The following is a 15,769-nucleotide window of genomic DNA, read 5'->3' as shown; positions in this document are numbered from 1 at the left end:
ACAAAAGATAGAAAGGACCCCTGCCAAGCAGCCAAATCAAGTCCACTTATCACAGCCTCCACAGCCAATCTGTGGCTATGAGAATTATTTGACCCTGGTTCAATGCAATCCTTTTCAACACGCAGTCTACCATAGGCCAAGGAGGGAAGACATACAATAGATGTGTCTCTGGCCAGGACTGCAATACGGCACTGATCCCCATCGAGCCCGGTTCTTTTCAATGGCTGAAAAACTTGGCCACTTTGGCATTTCTTTTTGTCGCCATCAAGTCCTGAAGCAGAGGACCCCATCAATCTATTATAGTTGGATGGCTGCGGATCCTGCCATGTTTGTTGATATAAGCCACCACCATCACATTGTCAGAGAAAACGTGGATCAGGGTCCCAACCAGAAAGGAAGCAAAGTGGCGCAAAGCATTCCACACTGCCCCGAGATCCAAGCGATTTATCAACCACTGAGACTCCTGTTCCGTCCAGGTGCCCTGTGGCAGATGGAACATGCTCCCTAACACGACATGCTAGCATCCGTTGTCACCACCTTCCATTGTATTATCGGAAATCAAGCTTCAACAGTCAAATTCCTGGAAAAGGAGAGCTCCAGAGGAAATGAAGGAAGAGAAGAAATAAATGCATGGGGCACCAGAGACAGAGATGTAGCTCAACTAGGGACCAGTTAACCAACTGGACCAGGAGCAAATCACTCAGAACCAGAGGCTTAAAAGTGTGTCCATCCACCTTGCCAGAAATAGAAAATACAGAGGAGATGGACTGGATGCCAAGAGAGGTATGACTCAGTTTTCAGTTCTCTGTCTCCACCTAATGGTTGATGGACACAAATATCCCACAGGTTCTGGACTAGTGGGAAACTAAATAATGGAAATACAAAATAAATGGCAGGGAAAAGAGGGGGAAATAGCTATTGTCCCATCCAGACTGCTCAGTTATTCATGTCAATATTGCCAATGATACATCTCAACCACTACTTATAGAACGTGGCAACCTGCAGAATATTACGCCTTATCTATTTACTTGTAACCAATGTGCTATGCACAGAAAGAGGCCTTTATAAATCTGCTCTGGCTATACATGGATGAAGGAATGTTGCTAACAGCCTTTGACCCTGAATGCTTAGGGGCACTCTTGAGGGCAGAGTTTGGACCCCCCCCCCCCCACCCACCCTCCAAGATATGAAATTTGTTGGGATGCTGGTTCATTCTGTGCGAACCTTGCAGCAGGTGTATATGTCCACAGCTACCCTACTGGTGATTGGAGAGAGGGGCAGTTATAAATAAACTTATGCACATAAATTCCCTTTATAAACTAGGGTAATTGGGTGCCTACATTGTGGGGCTGATATACACATAAAATATATATTTACTCTGGGGGTAATTTTAAAAGTCAATTACCATATATACTCCAATATAAACTAAGATATTTGGCCAAAAATAGGCATTAAAAATTTGAATCTCAGTTTATATTCGAGACCCACCTACCTACCCTCCTTCCCATCCCTGGGGTTCCACCATTCCTCTCTTTCCCACCCTCTTCCTAGTGTCAATTCACCACCACCCCCACTGCCTGACTCCCCAACTAGTACAGCTCCCACCTCCTCCCTCCACCCACACGAATCCCACCCTCCTGAATCAACTAGTAGCCCCCCTCAGGCCTAACTTACTGCCCTAGTGGCACACTGGGGCAGAAGTGATCCACACTCACTCCTGCCCCATCTGTGTAGCAAAAATGGCTGCTGCAAACTTGCCACTAGAGGTCGCGGTAGCCATTTTGGAATTGGAGCCAGCATGTGCAGGGCTCACTGGAGACTGCTAATTTTTAAATTATTTTATTTATTTATTTATTTATTTATTTATTTACAGGTGCTGGCCCCTTTGTGAGGGCCACCCAAAAGCAATCAGCTATCTTTAGAATACCTTTCTAACTACATTGGTGCATAGGTGAAAAGATGAACTAGGATCCCATTATGATGATTCCACCTGGGAGGTTATGAAGGAGGACTTAGCAAAGGGACCGAGCACAGTTAATGTGTAAGAGAACTCAGTGAGGATGCCTTATCATTGATACGTAACACCCTGCACTAGCACATACGTTTCCCTCAGTATCTCCTCACAGTTGGAGATGTGGTGCAGAAAGGAGTTCTATAGAGTACATATAGTGGACATGTAGTAAGGTTGTGATGCTTTGGAATGTCCGAGCCCAACTTCAATATTGGTAGAGTAAGGGTATTCCTTGGGACCCGGATGTATTTTTGTTTAGTCAGCCAGTGGCAGCCATCACTTTAACTCAGCAATCCTTTGCCATTTACTACATGGGTGCACTTTGAATTGTTGTGTCCACTCATTGGATAGCTGCAGTAGTCCCGCCTATTATGCAATGGCAGACAAAGCTGCATTTCCTTAGTCAAAATGGAGCGCTTGCTTTAGCCCAGTGCCAAAGAACTCTAGAAAAAGGGTAAAAAAAATTTGGGGACCCATTAAATATAAGAATTAGTAGGTTTCTTTGCATCCTGTTCTTTTTCTTTTCTTTATTAGACTGGGGAGAGAAGTATTCTTCAGGGGGAGGGGTGTTAGCTAAGTTTGAGGGTGGGGAGAGTAGTTTCTTTGGGTGATTGGTAAGTCTTTAAAACTTCAAGTGGAAATCACTGTTATGCTACTGAATTATATCAACACAGTTTATTTTCTTTTGACTTAATTGTTATGGTTCAATCATTTTGTATTATGTACTGAGCGCTCTGGCGCGGTCAGTGGTTGTCATCTGTTTCTGTAAATTTTGTTGTCCAGCCCGTTTTTGTTACTGTTGGAATGGTGAAATAAACAATTTCTATAACATTTTTTTTTAAAGCCTGCCTTCTACCACATTTTGATAACCCCCCCCTCACCCGACTAAGATTCTTGCGTGAAGGTAGTAATTTATTGTATCACAGATCTGTTCAAAGAGTCCAACATATCAACAGATTTGATTTGCTATTTCACTGATGTTACAAGAGTCCCAACTGTTTCTGTTTATAGAAAACTAGGATACAATGTCAAAATTGTTATCCATTTAATAGCAGAGAAACCAACGTTTTCTCATACATTTATAACTCAAACTGTTTTTCTGAGCAAGGAATCCTCTACAGATACCCTGCTGAACATCTATTACAATCGACACAGAAGACTCCACTACCTTGATTTAGTAAAGATCAAGCCCCGGCTTTTTCCTTGCAAATGAGGGTCAATGGTGTCATCCAACTAGCACAAACTCCAATTGTGCTCATAACTGAAACGAACTAGGACAACTCTGACATGCTAACAAGAAGTTAACATGCTTTTGTAGCAGTGGCATAGCTACGTGGGGCCACGGGACCCCCCCCCCCCCAAAAAAAAAAAATTTCTGGGCACCTGATTTTGCTGGCAGGGGTCCCCAACCCCCAACAGCTGAAACCTTCATCCAGCGCCTGTCTCGGCACCACCACATTGCCTGCACTGCTCGCTCTTCCCCTCACGTCCGGCACGCTCCTTTTAGTGAAAACTGAGCATGCTCAATTTCACTAAAAAGAGCGTGCAGGGCGCGAGGGGAAAGACCGTGCAGGGCGCGAGGGGAAAGAGCGTGCAGGGTGCAAGGGGAAAGAGCGTGCAGGGCGCAAGGGGAAAGAGCGTGCAGGGCGCAAGGGGAAAGAGCGTGCAGGGCGCGAGGGGAAAGAACGTGCAGGGCAGGCAATGTGGTGGAGCCGAGACCGGCACTGAATGAAGGCTTCAGCTGGCGGGGGTTGGGTCCCCCACCAGCCAAGATATTAATTGATGCAAGGTGACGGGGAGCGGTGAGGCAGCAGACCAAAATGTGCCCCCCCCCCCCCCCCACGAGGTCTGGCTATGCCACTGTTTTGTAGCATGTAGTTACAGCATGAAAGTTTTATCTCAACATGTAGGACTTGAATTTCATTTTATAAATTTAAATAAAAAAAGGAAAAAAAAAACTTTTCACTTACACAAGGTTCACAAAACCAGTTTTCTCTTTTTTGGCAAGCAGCTAAATAACATTCTGGACACACTTCAATTTCATTCATCTATAGTAAAAAAAAATATATATATATATATATAAATAAGCTATTTTTTTTAAAGGTTCAATTTTTTTTGTGAATGAGCATGATCACATACTGTAATAGTTAAGAGATAAAAATCAGAGATGAACATTTCATTAAGTAGGTAATTTACTAAGCACACAATAATGCATTATGCCTTATGTGTTTTATCATTTATTAAAACTTGATATACCAAGTCTAGAAAAGGTCTAGGCATTGAAAGGCCTATTTTGTTTCTATGAGCTCTACAACCAATAACAGTCAATGAAAGTATTATTGTGAGCACATTGTTAATAAATGACTGCTTAAATGTGTCATTTGCCTTTCCAAATGCTGACCTGCAACATGAGCTCATTAAAATCTGGCGAAACACAGAAGAACAGATCTCCACAGGTAACACAAAGCACAATAACACAGTGGAGAAGGCAAAGACCGAAGACAGTAGGGTGTCTGCAGTCCTATATTACTCTTCTATATGACTAAACGAGGGCTGTGTTTTGGCTATAATGCCTGCATCAGGAGTCTGGAATTGTATGGGGTGCAATGCCCAACTGAAGTTCAATGCTCAAGTAGATTAAACTAAATATATGCGACACAAAGGTCTACGTTCAATTCTTGCGTAAACTACACCCACAATTCGAAGCTTATATATACACACACACACTTTTATCTACTTGAGCATTGAATTCGGGTCAGGCGTTGCATCCCTTACACTTCCAGATTTCTGATGCAGGCATTGTAGCCGAAACACAGTCCATGTCAAATCAAATAGAAGTGTAATAAAGACCTGCAGACACCTACTGTCTCTGGTCTTTGCCTTCTCCACTGTGTTCTTGTGCTTTGTGTTACCTGTGGAGATCTGTTCCTTGTATCTCTTTGTTCTTTGCCTTCTCCACTGTGTTCTTGTGCTCTCATTTAATACCTAACATACAGTAATATAGTAAATGATGGCAGATAAAATGGTGGATTGGCCCATCCAGTCTGACCAGTAAAGTGATTAGTGTTGTAACTACACCTACCATAAAACAAACAAAAAAGTGGGCACAAAACCAGGAGTTCCAGAGACTGGATCACAGTAAAGCTAAACCAAATTTTATTAATTAGTATATTTGACTCGTATATTTGACTCGACACAACCGTTGTGTTTCGGCCAAAGGGCCTGCATCAGGAGTCTAAATACTAAGGTAGACAGCTAATGATGATCCAGAATAAGAAATACTGGCGAATAGTGTACAAATGGTCTTAAAAAAGACCTTTGTATTGAATTGTGGAACAGATCACTTGCGTGAAGAGTTCAGCTGTAAATTTGAAGATGTTATCCTCCAACCCATGCCTTTGTTTAGGCTTCTAACAATAAATATGTCAATTGCAAGCAGTTGAAGAGAAATGCTCCCAATATTCTGGTCAGATAAGTGGAATACAACCTACTAACACATTGCTCATGGTCCATCATTACACTTAACACAGTTATATGCAAAGGTTTATGCACCCCTGATCAAATTCTATGTCTCAATGAATACTAAGTGGACAAAAGCTGACACAACCTCCATATGGTTCAAAGTTAAACAAATATATTTCTGAAAATATTAATGCTGTTTTTTCAACACTAAAATACTGACGTGAATATGGCAGATGCAAAAGTTTTGACACCTTCTAGTTGATTCATTAACACTTTTTTTTTTTAAATAACTATTGTAACCCGGATCTCACCTACACCAGCTCAGTTCACTCAGACCTGGGTCACAGGGACAGATAATATTCCTCACAGTACTTTATCTTTCTCCACTCAGCTCACCAAGTCACTGCCATCCAACCACGAGCTCGAGAATGGGTCAATGATCTGGAATAGCGATCCAGGGTGTTGGGAGTTTGAGAGACTTTAGTAGGGGTCTTTTTTTTCACTCTAAAGAAAGCCAAAAATCATGCTGCACTCCAGAAGGTTGTTTTTTTTTTTTAACGAATGCCCAATAACTTTTGATGGCAAAGCGTGTTATTCTGCAATTGTGGCTGGATGTGGATCACCCGAGCATTTCCCACTGGAGATTGGCAATGATTCAAGCATGTGCCTTAGAGAAGAAAGGGATACAAGACCTGGCCTCCAAGAGAGGCGACCAATTCTGTCGTACCTGGTCACCATTTTGGGACACTCTCACTCCAGTAGCAAGAAGCAAAATATTGAATTCTTATTTCTGAGGGGGAGGGGGGAGGGGGGAGGAGTTTAGTTGGGATAAAATGTTAGAAACTAAGGCGAATCAATTGTATATTTTATTACGAGTTGTCTAAACTTTGTTTAAGGTTGAATTGCAATAAATAAGAGTATATATATATATATAAAAAAAAAAAAAAAAGAATGCCCAATAACTTTACTGGAACTTCTGTAATCAGCAGTTAAACTCTTCAGAACTCCTTATGCATATTATACATTAAAGACCATCCATGATAATCTCAGTCACTTCCCTTCACACTTTCTTTAAACTAATACTGTATATATTTACAGAGTCCTGTCCTTCACCTATCCTGTTGTGTCAGGAATAAGTCCACGGCTGCTTCTGTTACTCCTGATACCAAGCCAACTCTTTCAGGTACAGACCCTTTAGTCTGTCCTTCTTCCAGCAGTGTACCTCACAGGCTTCCCCTGTTCTGACTCCTCGCTTACAGGCTGGCTTCCCCTTATCTACCTGAAGCTCTATCTCCTTCTCAGTTGCCACTTAGAGGACCAGCAACTACTCCTGTAACCAGCCTGTATTTATTTCTCTCACTCCAGGATCCCCAATACTTCCAAGGGTCTTGGCGGGGATAGAGGCAACCAAAGACCTCATGTACCTCCTTTGCAATCCCTTTTGTTTCTTTTCAAACTTCACCCGTTGTCACTTTACTTCTGCAACTTCTCTGCCAACCCCCTCCCCTGGCCAACTTTCTCTCCCCAGCACACTGGCAGGGAACTCCCTTCCCCCAGGACCTCTGGAAAAAAAACTCTTAATACAACTTTTAGTAATACCCATGGGGTATTACACTATTAGTAAGGTCCAAATGTTCAGGGGCTTAGTTATCCACATGGGTTACCAAAAAGATGTATTATTTTACCACTAACGTGTTGTTTTAGCATAGGTCCCATTTTACGCAATGAGACCTAGTCACTAACAATTGGAGTTAACAGTAAAACTGCATGTCTTAATGGTAGCCAAGACCGATACTTTTCCGCTTAGTAACTTACTAGGCCTTCAGTCAGTCAAGTGAAAATAATGTAATGGTTGAGACTTACTACTACTACTAACATTTCTAGAGCGCTACTAGGGTTACGCAGAGCTGTACAGTTTAACAAAGAAGGACAGTCCCTGCTCAAAGGAGCTTACAATCTAAAGGACGAAATGTCAAGTTGGGCAGTCTAGATTTCTTGAATAGTGGTATAGTGGTTAGGTGCCAAAGGCAACATTGAAGAGGTGGGTTTTGAGCAAGGATTTGAAGATGGGTAGGGAGGGGGCCTGGCGTATGGGCTCAGGGAGTTTATTCCAAGCATGGGGAGAGGCAAGGCAGGAAAGGCAGAGCCTGGAGTTGGCGGTGGTGGAGAACGGTACTGAAAGGAATGATTTGTCTTGACTTCTAATCTCTCATCTTGGGATTGAGTCATTCCGTGTCAAGTGGACCAATTTTAAAGGTCGTCCCCACCTCACCATCTCAGATTTTGATGAAATTTGGTACATAGCTTCTTTATGATAAAAAACTAAGCTGTGAATAATTTTAGTTCAAAAGACTAAAAATTGGAGGTTCTAGAGGACCTCATGTAAAGGGTTGCAAAATGTCACTTGAGCAAAAATGACATTTTGGGCCAACTTCCAGAAGCTGTGAAACTGGATGTTTTAGTAGTACAAGGGGGATACAGTGGGGGAAATAAGTATTTGATCCCTTGCTGATTTTGTAAGTTTGCCCACTGACAAAGACATGAGCAGCCCATAATTGAAGGGTAGGTTATTGGTAACAGTGAGAGATAGCACATCACAAATTAAATCCGGAAAATCACATTGTGGAAAGTATATGAATTTATTTGCATTCTGCAGAGGGAAATAAGTATTTGATCCCCCACCAACCAGTAAGAGATCTGGCCCCTACAGACCAGGTAGATGCTCCAAATCAACTCGTTACCTGCATGACAGACAGCTGTCGGCAATGGTCACCTGTATGAAAGACACCTGTCCACAGACTCAGTGAATCAGTCAGACTCTAACCTCTACAAAATGGCCAAGAGCAAGGAGCTGTCTAAGGATGTCAGGGACAAGATCATACACCTGCACAAGGCTGGAATGGGCTACAAAACCATCAGTAAGACGCTGGGCGAGAAGGAGACAACTGTTGGTGCCATAGTAAGAAAATGGAAGAAGTACAAAATGACTGTCAATCGACAAAGATCTGGGGCTCCACGCAAAATCTCACCTCGTGGGGTATCCTTGATCATGAGGAAGGTTAGAAATCAGCCTACAACTACAAGGGGGGAACTTGTTAATGATCTCAAGGCAGCTGGGACCACTGTCACCACGAAAACCATTGGTAACACATTACGACATAACGGATTGCAATCCTGCAGTGCCCGCAAGGTCCCCCTGCTCCGGAAGGCACATGTGACGGCCCGTCTGAAGTTTGCCAGTGAACACCTGGATGATGCCGAGAGTGATTGGGAGAAGGTGCTGTGGTCAGATGAGACAAAATTGAGCTCTTTGGCATGAACTCAACTCGCCGTGTTTGGAGGAAGAGAAATGCTGCCTATGACCCAAAGAACACCGTCCCCACTGTCAAGCATGGAGGTGGAAATGTTATGTTTTGGGGGTGTTTCTCTGCTAAGGGCACAGGACTACTTCACCGCATCAATGGGAGAATGGATGGGGCCATGTACCGTACAATTCTGAGTGACAACCTCCTTCCCTCCGCCAGGGCCTTAAAAATGGGTCGTGGCTGGGTCTTCCAGCACGACAATGACCCAAAACATACAGCCAAGGCAACAAAGGAGTGGCTCAGGAAGAAGCACATTAGGGTCATGGAGTGGCCTAGCCAGTCACCAGACCTTAATCCCATTGAAAACTTATGGAGGGAGCTGAAGCTGCGAGTTGCCAAGCGACAGCCCAGAACTCTTAATGATTTAGAGATGATCTGCAAAGAGGAGTGGACCAAAATTCCTCCTGACATGTGTGCAAACCTCATCATCAACTACAGAAGACGTCTGACCGCTGTGCTTGCCAACAAGGGTTTTGCCACCAAGTATTAGGTCTTGTTTGCCAGAGGGATTAAATACTTATTTCCCTCTGCAGAATGCAAATAAATTCATATACTTTCCACAATGTGATTTTCCGGATTTAATTTGTGATGTGCTATCTCTCACTGTTACCAATAACCTACCCTTCAATTATGGGCTGCTCATGTCTTTGTCAGTGGGCAAACTTACAAAATCAGCAAGGGATCAAATACTTATTTCCCCCACTGTATTTGGAGAACCTGCACTACTTTTAGAGCTTAATGAACTGGCAAAACCCCATGTTCCTAGTCCTCTTACTTTTTGAATGGTTTAGGCGCAAACATTGCCAAAAGAACGGCAAAAATCAATTTACAACGATGTTGAGGCTGCTGTAGTTTCTAAACTAGTTGGCCTTTCAGGTTGATTTTTGGTAGATGTACTAAATGCACGGCTGTAATGAGGCATGCCAATTTGCAGCACTTTCCTTCAAGTGGTTGAAAAACTATAAGCGTTCAAAGTTGGTATAAAAAGCATTTTTGCCACTGGAGATCAAGGGCATCAAAGATAGACCAAAATGGGCAAAAATGCTTTTTATACCAACTTTGAATGCTTATAATTTTTCAACCACTTGAAGGAAAGTGCTGCACATTGGAATGCCTCATTACAGCTGTGCATTTAGTACACCTACCAAACATCAACCTGAAAGGCCAACTAGTTTAGAAACTACAGCAGCCTCAACATCGCTGTAAATTGATTTTTGCCGTTTTTTTGGCAACGTTTGCGCCTAAACCATTCAAAACGTAAGAGGACTAGGAACATGGGGTTTTGCCAGTTCATTAAGCCCTAAAAGTAGTGCGGTTTCTCCAAATATCCCCCTTGTACTACTAAAACTTCCAGTTTTACAGCTTCTGGAAGTTGGCCCAAAATATCATTTTTGCTCAGGCGACATTTTGCAACCCTTTACTTGAGGTCCCCTAGAACCTCCAATTCTTAGTCTTTTGAACTAAAATTTTGCACAGCTTAGTTTTTTATCATAAAGAAACTATGTACCAAATTACATCAAAATCTGAGATGGTGAGGTGGGGACCCCTGGTCCACTTGACACGGAATGACTCGATTGCTATTCTGCCTGCTTTCAACAGCCATGGGCTACTCTAAGCAGCTGTCTTGAGCACTTGAAAATGAAATTAACTGCTAATTCCTGTGGGTAGGCAGCATGGAATCTATGTACGTCAATCTGATGGCTCCTGCCTTGGTTCATCCACTGTGTACATAGAAGTAATAGAAATCAGGAATGCAGTTTTCCAGGAAGCTTGTCCCAATGCTTCAAAGGGGTTCTAGCAGCTGGGTAAGCATGCCATGAAGAAGACAGTGTCTGCATGGAGCTGTGCATCAACCCTCACATGAGCCTGTTAAAAAAAAAAAAAAAAAAAAAAGAGGTGGACACACATGGGTCCACTGTCTATGTGCTATTGGAAGGCTGCAATGATGGACAAGTGGAGGTACACTGAATTAAACCTGTCACACTGTTGTAAAAGCTAAGACATAAGATAGTACTGTGCAAAGCAAGTCCGTTTTGACTGAGATTTTTCTAGGAGGTTATGAGGCTATTTTATCAGTCAGGCAGTCAGGAGATTATCTGCCTCTCAATAGCCATATTGTATGCAAGAGACTTGAGACTGGACTATAGTAGTTAACATCCCTTTTGGGTCAGGAGGCTAGGCTGGTTTTCCAGGTAGGCTGGCTGATTTGCTGCTAGTGAGATGAACCATGGAAACCAAATCTGCTATACCAGAGAAAAAGTTATATGAATCACATGGGCTTTGTTCAGAGGAAAAGCAGAATTAGATTGCAGCTTCATGACATAAACCATGTAATGTGAGCCAATCTGTACACAGTGAGATTTCTTAAGCACAACAGATGGTATTTTCTATTTTGTTGAGTTGCAAAATAGTATCTCTTTACAGATACTTTATATGTCAAACATGCCCATGCTCAGAACTCCCACTGTAAGCCAACAGCGAAGAAACCATACCGCTGGAACACCACAGAAACCTAGCTCACCAATGCGCAAAGGAACCGATATTCAAATTATATGTGCACTGTAAAAGCGCAAGCAAGCAAAAAACATTCTTGCCACGTGCACAGAAGAGTTTCATGCTAAGCTCAGCTCCTGTGCGCATGCACCTTTGCAAACCCAAAAGTGAAGCACAGGTGCTCATTAAAACAAAACAAGCACACACAAAAAAGCAAACTTTATTAACTAGTTTACATAGAGTACAACCCTTTTTCCCACAGTTTTCAACTGAAACTTTCTGCCAGAAGTTGAAACTTAAATATAACACACTAGAGCATTAAAAAGGATAGAACAACAAGGCCCTAAGACTTGCCAAACTTGAAACAACCAGGCACCACACTTTCCTCTTTCTCTCCTCCCACATTTGGAATTTGTTGCCCCTTGCCCTTCGTAGTTTCTCTTCTCTCCCCAGCTTTAAGGCAAATCTGAAAACCTGTCAGTTGAAGCAGGTTTTGTTTTTCTCTGTGTTTGACTGAGTAATGTGTGTTCTTGTACTTTTTTTTTTTTTTTTTGCATGACTGTACCCTTCCCTATCAAATATTACATTTTTTGACTCTGTACACCACTCTGCTCAGGTAGTTAGAGCAATCTAGCAAATCTAAATAAACAAACAACAGGGCTCAAGCTTTCTGTCTTAAAAGAAAAAGTTATTTTGTTCTTTGCCTAGCTAGAGGTGAGGTAGCAGTATTACTGACCTGAATTAGGTGTTAATTAAGGTACTGTTAAAAAAAAAAAAAAAGTAGAATAGCTGCAAAGGTCAGTAGGGCAATCTGATTACTGTGTTAACTTTCAAAAGGTCTGTTTGAAGCAGTCCCTTTAGAATCAAAACTATAAAAAGAGGAAAGAGAGGGAAGAAATAAATTCAGAGGGCACCACAGAGATCTGAAGACCTCCAGATATGACTCTGCAGACTCAAGCCACCTGCAAAGTTCTTTTTTTTTTTCCAAACTTTATTTTAAATGCGAATACAGTATGCATATAGAATATATCAATAACACATTTTTCATCTTATCATCATCCCACCCTTCCCTTCCCTCCTCCACCTTCCTTCTCCTGGAGGTCTCCTGCGCTTATAACTTATGTAATTAATATGGCCGTTCTGAGTGTACCCGAGTTTATACATTGAATCTATAGTGCTGGTGTCACTAGCTGTGGGGCGTCCAATTCGATTCCTGCCTTAGCTCTCCAGGTCTTATATTTATCCCATACCTTGTGGAATTGTATCATCCGGCCATTCTTCAGTGCTGTTAGCTTTGCCATCTGATACATATAGTCCACTTTATATATAACTTTAACAAGTGGAGGGGCCAACTGTTGTTTCCAGGCCGCGGCAATCGCAATCTTAGCCGTTCCCAAGACCACAGAAGCCAGCTTATGCAATGCAACAGTTATGCCTGGCGGGCGGAACTGCAACAAACAGTGACCCTCAGTTCTCGGATACTCGCTGCCCAAGATCTGCTGCATCAATATAAGCAGATCCTTCCAGAACATTTGTATCTTTGGGCAGGACCACCATATGTGGATCATATCCCCCTTAGCTTGACATCCCCTCCAGCATTGATTCGAGGCCCCTGGAAACATTCTCGCTATTCTGTGTGGAGTAAAATACCAGCGGTACAGAATCTTATATCCGTTTTCTATCATGGAGCTATTCACCAAGCCTTTTAACAAAAACCCCATCGCCTGTGACCAATTCTGCATGTCGTGTGTGGTCCCTGTATCCCGTTCCCACTTCTGTATATAAGCCAGTATTGGGTTCCTATGTGATAGCAATGCCGCATATATTCTTGACACACATCTTTTACGACTATTTCCACCCATTGCTCGTTCTAGCTCTGCTTCAGCCAATTGTAATTCTCCTTTAGCTTTCCGCAAAATATAATCCCTAAGTCTAGTGTAATAAAACATATGTTACATAGAGGCTCATTTTCAAAGCACTTAGCCTCCCAAAGTTCCATAGAAACCTATGGAACTTAGCCTCCCAAAGTGCTTTGAAAATATGCCTCATAGTAACATAGTAGATGACAGCAGAAAAAGACCTGCACGGTCCATCCAGTCTGCCCAACAAGCTAAACTCATATGTGCTACTTTTTGTGTATACCCTACTTTGATTTGTACCTGTCCTCTTCAGGGCACAGACCGTATCAGTCTGCCCAGCACTATCCCCGCCTCCCAACCACCAGCCCCACCTCCCACCACAGGCTCTGGCACAGACCGTATAAGTCTGCCCAGCACTACCAACGCCTCCCAACCACCAGTCCCGCCTCCCACCACCGGCTCTGGAACAGACCATAAGTCTGCCCAGCACTATCCCCGCCTCCCAACCACCAGCCCCGCCTGCCACCACCAGTTCTGCCACCCAATCTCGGCTAAGCTCCTGAGGATCCATTCCTTCTGAACAGGATTCCTTTATGTTTATCCCACACATGTTTGAATTCCGTTACCGTTTTCATCTTCACCACCTCCCGCGGGAGGGCATTCCAAGCATCCTCTACTCTATCCGTGAAAAAATACTTCCTGACATTTTTCTTGAGTCTGCCCCCCTTCAATCTCATTTCACGTCCTCTCGTTCTACCGCCTTTGCATCTCCGGAAAAGGTTCATTTGTGGATTAATACCTTTCAAATATTTGAAAGTCTGTATCACATCACCCGTTTCTCCTTTCCTCCAGCGTATACATGTTTAGGTCGGCAAGTCTCGCCTCATACATCTTGTAACGCAAATTCCATACCATTCTCGTAGCTTTTCTTTGCACTGCTTCAATTCTTTTTACATCCTTAGCGATGGGAGATCAAATTCTTCTTGCAATTCGCTATATGGGCGCAATGCCCCCTCCTCCCATAATTGACCCAATTGTCGTAGCCCCCTCTGTCCCCATTGCTTATATATTTTATCCCCCTCTTCCCAACTAAACCCCGGCGCCCCGATGATATGCATCTTGCGGAAATATAATCTCTGTGGACAACTTTGTTGCCACCTGCAAAGTTCAACTGGGGACCAGATGACCAACTGGAACAGGAGCAAGTCACTCAGAGTAGAGGCTGAAAAGTGTATCCATCCACCTTCTAGATATAGAAAATACTGAGGAGCTGGACTTCACTGGATGCCGAGAGATGTCTCAGTTCCGTTTTCAGTTCTCTATCTCCACCTGCTGGCTGAGTAACATAGCAATCCCACAGGTTCTAGAATAGTGGAAAGCAAGATTTTTTACTGCGACCTCACCTTCAGTATTGCATTCAGTTCTGGTCACTGTATCTCAAAAAGATAAAGCAGAATTACAGAAGATTCAAAGAAGAGTGACAAAAATGATAAAGGGGATTAACTACTCTCATATAAAGAAAGACTAAAGAGGTTAGGGCTCTTCAGCTTGGTTAAGAGATGGCTGAGGGGAGATACAAATAAGGTCTACAAAATCCTGAATGGTGTAGAATGAGCAGAAGTGAATCGATTTTTTACTCTTTCAAAAGTACAAAGACTAGAGAACACTCCATGAAGTTACATGGAAAAACTTTTAAAACAAATAGGAGAAAATATTTTTTCACTCAACAAATAGTTAAGCTCTTGGAACTCTTTGCCGCAGATGTAGTAACAGCAGTTTGCATATATGGGTTTAAAAAAAGGTTTGGACACGTTCCTGGAGAAAAAGTCCATAGTCTTCAATTGAGTTAGACATGGGGAAGCTGCTGCTTGCCCTGGGACTGTTAAGAATGGAATATTGCTACTATTTGGGTTTCTGCCAGGTACTTGTGTCCTGAATTGGCCACTGTTGGAAACAAGATACTGGGCTAGATGGACCATTGGTCTGACATAGCATGGCTATTCTTATGTTCTTATGTAATGGCATTCAGCTAATATCAAACCTTTGCTGACCCTACCTAGCACCATTCCACTAACATAGCATATACTGCCCCCTTATGTACTCAACTGCTTACAATGCACGGAAATTCTGAAACTTAATCAAATCCAATCCTTAGATACAAAAATCTCATGTATATTAATATCTTTGGGAACATGGGTTTCTATGTTTGGAACATTAAGAAATGCATTAGATCCATTCAATATAAATATGTATTTGATTATCAAACTATTAGATCCCAAAATACTGGTGTCAATCAGTAAACAGCTTCAGTGGACATCTGATAAAAGTAGATGAAAGCTTTATTTTCTAATTCTTGAGACATTTTCTAACAGTAATAGCCTTAGCAATGCTCATCATTGGCCAATTACTCTTGCCATGTCATTGCATGCACTCCCGTTTTGGTTTAGGAATTCACAAAAAATCATCATCTAATAATTCCCACTGCTGTACGGACTAATACTTAATTTTAAAAATATATATATATCCACGAGCATTTTGGATTGTTTGCTAGATACATCCAATTTATCTGCAGTGTTGCA

At 42.4% G+C, this 15,769-nt stretch overlaps 1 protein-coding gene across 3 annotated transcripts in view; it reads right to left on the bottom strand.

Moving 5' to 3' along the window:
* Positions 1 to 15,769, bottom strand: part of LOC115475673 (protein kinase C-binding protein 1-like) — a 147,291-nt gene that overhangs the window by 62,371 nt on the left and 69,151 nt on the right. For all 3 annotated transcript variants that reach the window (XM_030211593.1, XM_030211591.1, XM_030211592.1), the window contains one exon: positions 3,982 to 4,059. In XM_030211593.1, the coding sequence (XP_030067453.1) occupies positions 3,982 to 4,059 (78 nt within the window). Of the gene's footprint in view, positions 1 to 3,981; positions 4,060 to 15,769 lie in introns of those variants that run through there.

The sequence above is a fragment of the Microcaecilia unicolor genome, chromosome 8 (assembly GCF_901765095.1).
Source record: "Microcaecilia unicolor chromosome 8, aMicUni1.1, whole genome shotgun sequence".
NCBI lineage: Eukaryota > Metazoa > Chordata > Amphibia > Gymnophiona > Siphonopidae > Microcaecilia > Microcaecilia unicolor.
This window is presented reverse-complemented; position numbering and strand designations above follow the sequence as displayed.